At 45.9% G+C, this 12,097-nt stretch overlaps 1 protein-coding gene across 1 annotated transcript in view; it reads right to left on the bottom strand.

The window, feature by feature from the left end:
* The window catches only part of Lcmt1 (leucine carboxyl methyltransferase 1), a 63,873-nt gene extending 52,988 nt beyond the window's left edge, over window positions 1-10,885 (bottom strand). Inside the window, exon 1 of the mRNA XM_075972126.1 lies at window positions 10,517-10,885. Coding sequence (XP_075828241.1) covers window positions 10,517-10,623 — 107 coding nt within the window. The 5' untranslated portion in view covers window positions 10,624-10,885. The remainder of the gene's footprint in view (window positions 1-10,516) is intronic.
* Window positions 10,886-12,097: the final 1,212 nt, after the last annotated feature.

Raw genomic sequence — 12,097 nt, 5'->3', positions numbered from 1 at the left:
CCTTACAGAAAATACCTCATCAAATACAGAAGGAAAATTACGATCCTTAGGGTTCAAAAATCTTAAAAATCAAAAATAAAAATATAAATAACCAATAAGAAGAATGTAGCTCAATGCAGCTCTTGCCTAGCACTAATCCAAGGCCCTGGGTCCAATTACAACGCTGTGCAAGCAAAACCAAACCAGAGAACAGGAAAAAGACAACCCAAAAGAAAAAATGAAATGGTGACTATCCACATAAAGCCAACAGACAGCAGATTAAAAATGAACATTCTAAGTTGTAAATATAAATTAAAATAGGAGCTACTACTCAATAGAAACTAACAGGAGAGAATATTTTCTACCTGGCAGTTGATAAACAACTTAAGAAACTGAGGCGATTCCGTAATTCATAACATGTTCACTTTGCGTAAGAATACAACCCACACAACTCTCTTCTGAGATGATTCTGCAACTACACCCCAGAATCGTTTACTGGAAAGCATATGGAAAAGTGGTGGTGGTCACAATACGATGATTTTCTCCTTTCTATTCTTTAGAAATTTAATGAGTATGACCTCTCTACATGTGTTCCATTGTTCCGACGCATCTACACACATACACAAACAAATGCAATTTAAAAGAAAAAGAAAAGAGAAAGTAGGTTTGGCAAAGCACAAACGCAGACTGAGTGAGGTATGGATACATTCCCAACTGGGGTAGGAAGGTCATAAACCTGAGGCCATCTAGGGCTACAGAGATAAATCAGAAAGAGAAAGGGAAGAAGGAAAAAGAGGAGGAAGGGAACGAAGGAGGGAAGGAAGACAGGTGGGTGGAAGGGAGCACCCACCTGTAAGTGGTAATTTACTTCACTCATGGGCAAGTTGTGAAGCTCATTTATCTTCAGTAGAATGGTCCACTTCTATAATAGTATATTTTCTCTTGAAATGGAAAATAGAACCTGCTTTGGAAATATTTTAGATCAAAATCTCCACCTTGCTCTCTGGTGCACAGTTCTAAAGATGTAATCAGTGCACCAGAAAGACCTGGGCCAAAGCCCTCTGGGCAAATGTAGCTCTGCCTAAAGGTAACTCTGTAACCTGCTCTTGTGGCACATGGCTCACAGGTATGCATCCCTGCTCTGTGCGGAGTTTATTATTCTCCTGGAGACTCAACATTAAGCAATGGATTTGTAAACTATGCCTGAGCTGCTGACCACAAAGAAAACACACAGAGTGCTAGACAAACAATTAACAAAGGTATGGGAACAGATGCAGCATTGAGTCAATGTGCACTGCTGATATGGGAACAGCCATGTCACGAACCTTAATGCCTCAGACTCATGGTACTGGCAAGGACTTCCCCAGGTCAGGCTTGGAGGAACGGCAAGGCCTTCTTCTGGTCCTTATGTCTGTACAAATGCTGACAAATTCCTCCTCTGGGGTGACTGCAGCCCGAGACTGCTCTCCTAACAAAGATCAGCTAGCCTGACTCCTTTAGCAGTACATAATAAAAACACAGAGTGTCTGGGCTGCTGGTGTACTTTCAGAGAGCATGGCCCTTCCAATTTCAGCTTTTTTGTACATTTCTATGAGTCTGTCATTTCTTCATCCTCCTACCACCCCAATCAAGACATCCCATGCAGGTCATAGCATGTGGGTATCGGAGGCATCTGTTTGAGGGAGCCCCATCCCAGCTGAGCTAAGATAAACATCCTGTAATCATCTTGAGAGTACTCAGTCTCACCCACATCCATCTGTTGGCCTCTCTATCAGTTATTCCTCCTTCCCAAAGCATCCAGAATGTGATGGATTTGCAGTCCTGCCCCCACGACCAGCCTGCCCTGAACGCCAGCAGCTCTCACTGAAGGTATTCCTGGTCTTCATCTTCCTGCCTTCATCTTTGCCCCCTACAGTCTGTTCTTCACAGGGAAGCTGTCCAGATCCTTTTAAAACCCAAATCAGGCAACTTTATTCTCCAGCTCAAAATCCTCTAATGGCTCCTAACTCATAAGAGAAAGGTTATAAGAGGGGACGGGGAGCTGGCTCAGTGGTTAAGAGTACTTGCTGTCCTTCCAGAAGATGCAGGTTTGATTCCCATCAGCCACAACCATCTGTGACTCTAGTCCCACAGGATCCAATGTCCTTTTCTGACTTTGGTGGGTACCTGGGATGCATGTGGTACACATACACACATGTAGGCGGAGCACTCATACACATAAAATAATTATTGTTTTAATTATGAGAACCTATCATGCACAGACTCTTCTCTCTTTCAATCACTCTGTATTGCTGCTTATGGAACAGGTCCAGCAGCAGGCTATGCTGGGTGGGGTGGGGGGCTTTTTCTGCCTAGGATACTGTTTCCTCAGATGTCCCCAGGGCTCACCCCCTCAACTTCTCCAAGTGTTTACTGTAGATGTATCTTCTCAGTGGAACCTTCATTAGTCACACACACCCCAACACACAAATCACATATGGCATGACAGGTATGTGGCTAGTTTTCTGTCTGGTTTCTAAGAGGTCCATTTGGTTTTTCATGTCTGTACTGATAGAATTCTGGGTAAAGGAATGTACAGATCTGTAAAATTACATGAAACCAACTAATTTGAAGCAGAGGGACCAGCAAGCTCAGCGGCTCTGAGGAAGGGGAGCACAGAGGAAGGCAGAGTGGTGCTGACGAAGTGATGCTGGGACACAAGTCCGAAAGAGCAGGGCCCCGCCGACTGGGGAAGGTCATTATCAATAGGAAGCCGTTAACCCAGGCCAGCCTTTTCCAAACTTCTGGCTGCACTATGACACATATATTAGAAGAAAGAACGACCAAGGCAGCCCAGGAGGCAGACTAATGCCTTAACTCTGATCACACCGAGCCTCATCTTGCACTGAGAAACCAGGAGCTGAGGCAGAAGAAGGAAGTAGATTCCAGAAACACTTTGGGAGGAAAAGGTAACAGAACATACCACATCTGTGAACTGAAGACCAGGGGTCACTGTGCTGAGGGATGGGCAGCAGAAGAACATGCCAGGGTAATCTTTAGCTGGGAGTTAGCAGTAGGCATTGGGTGCCATTCTGAGACAGCTGAGTGGGGATTTCTAATTAGACAGATGTCAATGGAGAGTGAACAGATCACAGGAAGGCACAGTGGGTAAACATCACACTGGAGATTTGTACGTTGTGGCTGATAAAGATCTAGATTTTCAAGTGACAGAATAATATTTGTGATTATAAAAAAAATGACCCTGACTAGCAGGTAGAATACAGACATGTATTAGGGGACTGAGGGAGGGAGGTGAAGCACTGGCTGTGGCAACGGAGAGAAGGCTCCCTTTGTCACCACCCATCTCCTGCACGATGAATGGAGGCACGTCAGTGCACCCATTACATCCTCCCTCTGTGGGTCTCCCCAGCATCCTCCTGCAGAAGCCTCTCCTGCTGCCCACTGCCCATCTCTGGCAAGTTCTAACATATTGCTCCGCCTCAGGGCCAATGCTTCTGCTCATACCTAGCGCCTCTTCCAGCGTGCACGGAAAGCAGCCTTGACCTACCTCTAGGAACTGGCTGGCTAGCAGGAGCCAGGTCTTCACCTGAGGTCAGCTGGCTTGGCACCCACAGCAAGACCGCGCTGTTTTCCTGTGGGACGTGAGCAACCTTGCAGAACACTCACACAAGGCATCCAAGATCACTGTTTCAGTTTGCTTACTATTGCTGTGATGAAACCCCATGACCACAAACAACTTACAGAGAAGGATATATTCGGCTTACATGCCCTGATCACAGTCTATCACAAATGAAAGTCGGCAGGCACCAAAGTGGAAGCTCTGGGGAACACTAGTTACTGGTGTTACTGTGTCCTTGCCCTCCAGGGTTTGCTCCCCCTGCTTTCTTAAACAACTCAGGACCACTTGTTCAGGGTGGCACTGTCACTTGTCCACGGTGGACTGGGCCCTCCCACATCAATCATGAATCCAAAAAATGCCCCCACAGACTTGCCTACAAGTCAATCTCATGGAGACCTTTTCTCAGTTGAGGTTCCTTCTTCCTAGATGACCCGAGCTTGTGTCAAGTAGACCAAAAACTATCCAGCACAGGCACTGGGTCACCTACAAAAATACCAGGCATCCCCCTCTTCCAGCTCTCAAGTGACCAGGTTCTCTCACGGTTTCAATCCCTCCCTGACAAACCTTTCAACATGCCTGAGGGCACCACCCCAGTAGAACTGCCTGGCCTCGCCTATTAGCACTTGAGCCATAGAAAATCTGTTCCATGGACCCTCCTACAAACAACCAGGCTGACGCACACATCCGAAGAAGTATTTTCTCTCCCCTCCTGCTTAGAGAGTACAGCTACTAAACTCATCTTCTCTGGCTTCAGGTGTGATCTACAGGGCAAAGGCAAATGTCACCACAGGGAAGGACTATTAAGGCTCTTAGAGGGACACTAATGCAGTGCCATTCGAAGGCTTCTGTAGCCTCTGTTAAGCAGTATACTGGAGGGGGAAGGAAGTCTGAAAGTAGATACAGTATTAGGAAATTTAATCCCAGCTACTCACAAGACTGAGACAAAGGACAGGAGTTCAAGACTTGTCTAGGCTATACAATAAAACCTGTCTCACAAACAGACAAACCAGGTGCTAGGGAGATGGCTTAACAGGTAAAAAGTGCTTGACATACAAGCATGAGGGTGTGAGTTTTAGCTCCTAGACCCCAGGACACACACAAAAAAGCCAGACACCTAGCATGAATATCTATAATCCTAGTGTTCCTAGCAAACAAAGCTCTTTCTGTGCAAGCAAAATAGATGCCCTAAGTTTAGATCCCCAGCGCTCATGTACAAAGCCAGAAACTGTAAAACTGCCACCCCAGTTCTGGGGGAAGGCAGATAAGGAGACCCTGGAGCTCACTGGCCAAGAATCTAGCTGAATCTGTGAGCTCCAGGTTCAGTCAGAAATTCTTCCTCAAAAACTAGAGTAGAATACAATAGAGGAAGTCACCTGACATCCAGCCCTGATGTCCACATGCACATACATGTGCACTGCACCAGTACATACATAAGCACACACATGTGTATGCGTGGAAGTGCGTGTGCACAAGCAGACACAGACAGAATTTCTTTACGGACAAGCTGTTAGGGGCACAGACAGGGTTGACAGATACACATTTACAGTAGTATCAAGTTGCCCTACTATGTGTTCTACAAATATTCCAGGAGGAAATGAAAACCAGAAGCAGTAACATTTCTCTGAGATCCACCACACCCAGCAGGACCACTCCTTGCTACTGTCTGCCTTCTAGCGGCTCACTTAATCCACTGAAGAAGTCTACTAAGACCAAAGGACGAGAGAGATAGGGGCACTGCCAACCAACTGCTGAAGGGTGGACTATGAACTCTGGGCTCTGACTCGAGGATAGGGAAAGCCATGGCCCTAAGGAAAGTGGGTGAAGCGTCAATAACTGAACAAACCAACTACAAAAGAGGAAGACTGTACCCAAGGGTGGAGAATCACGGTATCATGGTGGGAAAGGGTGGTCACAAAGGATTGAGTACCTCTAGGCAAACTGGTGCTCACAGGGACACTGAGCTCACATATTGACTATATTAAGAATTACAGGAGGTGCGTGTTTCAGCACCACATGTTCTAAAACTGCAACGGCACAGAGGTCAGTCTGGCCTTTGTGCACAGATGATACAAAAATTTTTGAAGTGCTCCATATCTTATATCAGACCCTATAAAGGATGATACAAAAACCAGCTGTGGGATTTGGAGAGGTTGCCCCAAGGCCCATGCGTAGAAAGACAGAAATAAGGAAGGCTAGAAGAGGTGAGCCATGCACCCAGGTCTTTAAGGAATTGGCTGAGTAACTGGGAAAGGGGGAGCAATCCAGATGGATATAATGAACCTCAAAAAAATGGGAAGGGTAACAAATAGCACAGAGAACACGAACACCTCATATATCCTCAAACACCTGATCCTTGGGGCTATAGGTGAGAAACGAGGGAACACTTGGGAAGTTTTCGAGTAAAGGACACCCCTAGGGAAACATCAACATTAGGCACAGGGAATGGCTACAGAGGCTGAGACACTGGAGGGGCAGTCATCCCAGAGGAAATAGTGCAGGTACTGCGGATGCTAGGAAACAAAAAACAGGGCGCCTGGCAGCACAGCATGACGAACACAAAGAGAGTCGGGGTCTCTTTCCTGCTGCTGTGACAGAACAGCTCTGTTTAGTACCTTAAATGGCAAAGACATTCATTTGACAAATAATTCTGGTGGCTAGAGGTCCAAACAGCAAGGCACCAACCTGGCAAGACCCCTGACTGTGCCGTAGTAAGAGAGAAGTGGATGGGGAAGAGGCATATAAAAAAGAAAGAAACAAGGATTTTCATGACAGCCCACTCTCACAACAACCAACCAAGTCCCAAAGAATAAAAACTCCCTTTTTCAAGAAATATAATATCCAGGGTTGGAGACAGGACTTAGTAGTTAAAAGCAAGCACCTCAGCACACACATAAAAACCCAAACCTGGTCTTGCACATGCGTGTAATCCCAGGGTAGGGTGGGAAGGCTTACGGGTTCTAAACCTGATTGGAAACCAAAAGCTCCTGGTTCAGCAAGAGACCCTGCCTCAAAGGAAAAGGGTATGATTAAGGACATTTACAACATCCTTTTCTGGTCTTCACAGGTGTGTGTGTGCGCACAAATGCACCACCAACACTCACAGACAAACAAATATTCACACACATATACACCAAGAAGAAAAAAGAAAAGAAATGCATTAAGCCTTTTTAAAGGCCTCTACTGCTCTCAAAGGCATGATTTCCCACAGTGACACATCAGGAACCAAGCCTTGCCATCCTGGGAGGGGATAAACCATACTCAGCGACAGCACAGGGAGAGTTGGCTATGATAGCCAGTCAGTCTTCCATTGACTGCTGCTAGCATTGGTATCAAAGGAGGCTGGCGGCCTGATGATGACGTGGCTGAAAGTGGCAATAACATCCAACCTGAAACACCTGCTATGGCTGAAGACACTCCATACTCATCCTCGGCACAACCTCAGACACAGACAACTTCACCACTGTTCCAGGACTCTGCACCAAAGGAGGGAGCGAACCAAAACACAGTGACAGAACTGTAGGGGCCCTGGGAGGCGGGCTGACTATTTAAATGTTGTTTCAGGATTTGATGCTGTAACTCAGGGTGGCAGGAGCCAGCTACAGTGTGGTCAGCATCTTCAACAAAAAAAGAAAAAAAGAAAAGAAAAGAAAAGAAAAGAAAAGAAAAGAAAAGAAAAACACAAAACAAACCCAAATCCAAACTATTACTAGTTTTTGACAACTTTACTTTGTACCAAATTATCAATTGGTACATTAGTATCAATTTTCTTTTTTTGCATCAACTTGCATCCATTATCTCACTTAAACCTCACATCTAAAAGATATGTTAACTTTATTATTACCATTTTTTATTTATTTATCATCTATATAGTGTTTTATATGTATGTATGCTTGCAGGCCAGAAGAGGGCACCAGATCTCATTACAGATGGCTGTGAGCCACCATGTGGTTGCTGGGAATTGAACTCAGGACCTCTAGAAGAGCAGTCAGTGCTCTTAACCTCTGAGCCATCTCTCCAGCCCCTTATTACCATTTTTTTTTAAAAAAGCAAGGGATAGGGAAGAAGATTTAGGCAAAGAGAAGAATATTTTGTTCATATGTCCCAAAAGCAATCAAGTGATATCACAACTTTTGGCAAGACTGAAAAGTTTTATGTGACATGAAGACGTTGATCTCACAGGCAAGATGGCTCAGCAAGAAAAAAAGCTTGCAACCAAATCTAATGACCTGAGTTCAAGTCCCAGGATCCACTGGATAAAAAGGAAAGAATTGACTCGGCTTCCACCAGCAGTTCTCAACCTGTGAGCAGCAAACAACCCTTTCACAGGGCTTGTCTAAGACCATTGGAAACCACAGACAATTACATTATGATTCATAACAATAGTAAATTTACAGTTATGAAGTAGCAGTGAAAATAATTTTATGTTGTGGGGGTCACCACAACATGGGGAACTATATTAAAGAACCGCAGCTCTAGGAAGGTTGAGAACCACTGGTCTAAACTATCTGCTGTTATACACATATGCAAAGTGAATAAATGTAATTTAAAAAACTTTCAAGGATGCTGATCACAGCATCACAGAAAGCAAAGACAATGAATCCTCATGTATATCTTAAGAATTAATTTATGGGGGCTGAAGAAATGGCTCAGTGGTTAAGATCAAGTACTGAAGCCCAAGCACAACTCCCAGCACCCACACTGGGTGGTTTACAACTGCCTATAGCTCCAGCTCTAGGGGTCCTGACACCTTCTTCTGGCCTCTGCAGGCAACCCCTGCCTGCCAACACAGTGTGCACTCACACAACTCAGATATGAATACGTTTTTAAAAATATACTGATTCTCACAGACAAGGACCCAGTGCAAAATACCTCTGAATGCATAACACAACCACCAGCAACACCTACCATGTGCCCACATGGCTCTAGACGCTTTACTGATAGTAAACATCACTGAATCTTCAAAAGCACTTAAGAAACCAGCATTGGCATCTCCACTGTCTTTTGTATTTTTGGTTTTTACTCTGTGTGATATACATGTGTGTTTGCACATGCATGTGCAGGTGTGTACGGCTCTGCATGCACATACACATGTGTAGGGGTAGCCCCAGCCAATCACCTTGCTTGTAGGGCAGGGTCGCCTGAGGAGATTTTTTACTAATAAATACTGCTGGTGTGCTCTCCCCCGCCCCTTCTGCTTTCCTGTTCTCTGCTGGAACCACGGGTTCTGTGAGTCTTTCCCTAATTAAAGCTGAATATATTCTTATAATTTCTGTCTGCCTTCATTTACGCTAATATACATATGCACAGCCCTTATGTTGGTGTTAGGTGTCTTCCTCTACCACTTTCCACCTTATGTTTTGAGACAGGTTTTCTCACTGAACCTGGAACTTGCCAACTTGGCTAGACTAGCTGGTCAGTAAGCTCCAGGGATCCCTTTGTCTCCACCTCCCCAGGCTGGGGTCGCAGGCATGCCATGCCCAGTTTTTTAATGGGTGGTGGAGATGTGGACTCAGGTTCTCATGCCTGCACAGCAAGCGTTTCACCAATTAAGCTATCTTCCCAGCCCCACCAACCCTACTTCAGAGACAAGAAAACTAAAGAAAAAAGAAAAAAGGAAAAAAAAAACCTTAGAGGGCTGATGAGATGGTCAGTGGGTAAGAACACTTTTTGTACAAGAGGACCCAAGACGGATTCCCAGCAACCCATTAAAAGGAGTATGACTGCACACACTAGTATTCCCAGAGCTGCAGGAAAGAGCGGATTGCTGACATTGCTAAGGTCTAGTTGAAAAGGTTAGTCTTGGGTTCAGCGAGAGATCCTGCTTCAAGAGAACAGGGCAGGGTGACAGAGCAGGACACCCAACATCCCCCTCCAGCATCCACAGGTTTATACACCCACACACGTGTGTGTGCACATACACCACAAACACACACACACATTTTTTTTTTAAGTTAGGAGCAAGTTTATACTCTGGCAGAGTCTGGCTCCAGAACTGGTCCTTTAAATCCCTAAGACTTCACTCAAAAGGTTGTATTCCCCACACTGTTATAATACTCTCCGGCCCCCAGCTCTTATTCCATTGTCCTAATTCTAAAGCCCCCCCACTCCTCCCTTGTTCTAAACATTGTCCTACTCCCTTTTCCATCTTTTCTTGCCAGTTTAAACATCCCTGTAAAAATTCCACACTCTAAAGATATTGCTGACTCTCTAAGAGCCCAGAACTAAAGGATGAGCTTACTCTTCCTCCCAACTGGGCTGTGAGTCTAGTAGGTCCACGCCAAGTCTGCTCTGCTCCACCAGTATTCGCAATCACTGAAACCCTGCCAACTAGCACAATGTAATGTCTCAATAACTTTGTTGCGAGAAATAAAAATGAATGAATGGCATGCAAGCTTTGTGTTTTCTCTAGGTACACCTGCACTGGCAATGCCCCACCACAATCTGCTACCACTCCACAAATACGGGGGTCTCTGTGTGGTACCGACTCTACAAACAAACACTGCGGGGGCCCAGGACCTACATCCTACCCCTCGGAGGACTGAGTTCCAAGAGCACAGGAATCATGCCCAATTTTAACAGGCTGTAACCTACAAAGCAAGAAAATTTGCACTTCCAACCCATCAAAGCTGTAGTTAATACTTGCAACATACCCCGTCTTACCTGAAGGCTAAGATCAAGTAAGCTTGGTTCAGCTCCTTACGACCAGTCGTGGTACCCCAGGTTCACACACACTCGGTCAGTATGACTTAAATGAACCCCTCCCTGCTCCGTGCACTTCCCAGGCGTAAAGAAAGGTCCGCTCCAGGTGGGTGCGGCAGCTCCTCCCCCAGTGTCCAAGCGTGGGTTTTGGACAGCGACCTGCCTGCCACCTAGGCCCGAGACCCCGGCGCCCATCTCGAGCCCCGCGCCCCCACGCACCTCTTGCAAAGAGAAGCATCTTCGCAGGTGCCGCGCACTCCCTCGTCATCCAGGTCAGAGTTCGAAGCGCAGGAAGAGAACGAGGACTCCCTCGAGCTGGTGGCCATGTTCGTGGGATGTTCTGGGGTGCGGCACCCACCAGGGACATGGAAACGGGGGCGACGAGCAGTGGGAGACGCGACAAAAAACACAGACAAGGACCAGAGCGGCAGGACTAGGGGCTCGCTAGGTGGGCGCAGCCCAGTGACGCCGCCCCCGCGGGCCGCCCTGCCACCTTCCTGCTGATTGGCGCCTGGGTCATGACGTTTATTAGACCAAGCTCCTCGTCCAGTCAGACCACGGAGCGGCCCATTGTAAGGCTCTTTAAGCTCCGCCCACAAACCCCGGAAGTTTCTTAAGGTAACCCCGAGAGGCTAGGAAAGCCGCGGTGCTTTCTGGGATATGTAGTCTTAGGTGCTCTGGGGTTTTCTTTTGCTTTATTGTTGGTCAGGAATTTTTATAAGTATGGTCAACTCAGGGCAGAAGTGCGAGGAGGATCCTTAGCACTGGGACAAAGAGCAGAGAATCCATGGAGAAGAAACAAGTCTAAAGTATTACTTTCTGTCGCCTCTCAGTGTCATTCAACAATGTAACAAATTTTAGAGTCAACACTGTGGCAGGTCCCACGATTTGAAATATTAGGAAGTGGCTCAGAGCGTTTGTCTGGTTAGGGTTCTTGACAACCGAGAAGAAAAATTTGTAAAAAATAGAATGGAAAACTGCATAACCGTGACAGTAAACTAGGGCTGGTGTGGGGGCTGTGGCGAGACAAAAATTCCTTGACTTCTGTTTCAGAAACAGCGGATATTCCGTGAGATAATTTTTTTTATTTTTTTGGATTTTTCGAGACAGGGTTTCTCCGTAGCTTTTGGTTCCTGTCCTGGAACTAGCTCTTGTAGACCAGGCTGGCCTCGAACTCAGAGATCCGCCTGCCTCTGCCTCCCAAGTGCTGGGATTAAAGGCGTGCGCCACCACCGCCCGGCTGTGAGAGATATTTTTACATGTTTATAAAGTTCATGCCAAGCAAAACTAATTTTAGATAATGTATATAATAAAAAAAATAGTACATGAGGAGTATATAGGAATCAAGGTTTAAATGACATAAAATGGTGGGAAAAGGAGAGGTCTGTGACGCTAGAGAGGGAGTTCAGTTTCGCCGATGTTTCGTAATTGTGCGCCTTCAAATGTGCATTGTCCGTATTTCATGGTGGATCACTATAAAACACCTTCTAAATAAAACTGAAGGGTTTATTTTTTTTGTCTGTTGTTTGGGAGTGAGTAAAAGAAAAAATCTAGTTTTATGAAGTTTGAATCACGTCTATAAAAGGTGTGTGAAGATAGGGCAGTGATGAACACTTGCCTATCCTTCCCGAGGTTTTGGGTCTAAGACCAGAAACACGCACACACACACACACACACACACACACACACACGCACACACGCACACACGCACACACACACACACACACACACACATGCACACGCACACATACACACGCGCGTGTACTCAGTCATCATGGTCCACACCTCTAGTCCTAGCTT

The sequence above is a fragment of the Microtus pennsylvanicus genome, chromosome 5 (genome assembly GCF_037038515.1).
Source record: "Microtus pennsylvanicus isolate mMicPen1 chromosome 5, mMicPen1.hap1, whole genome shotgun sequence".
NCBI lineage: Eukaryota > Metazoa > Chordata > Mammalia > Rodentia > Cricetidae > Microtus > Microtus pennsylvanicus.
The sequence above is the reverse complement of the archived record's forward strand: the minus strand, read 5'-3'. Positions and strand labels throughout refer to the sequence as shown.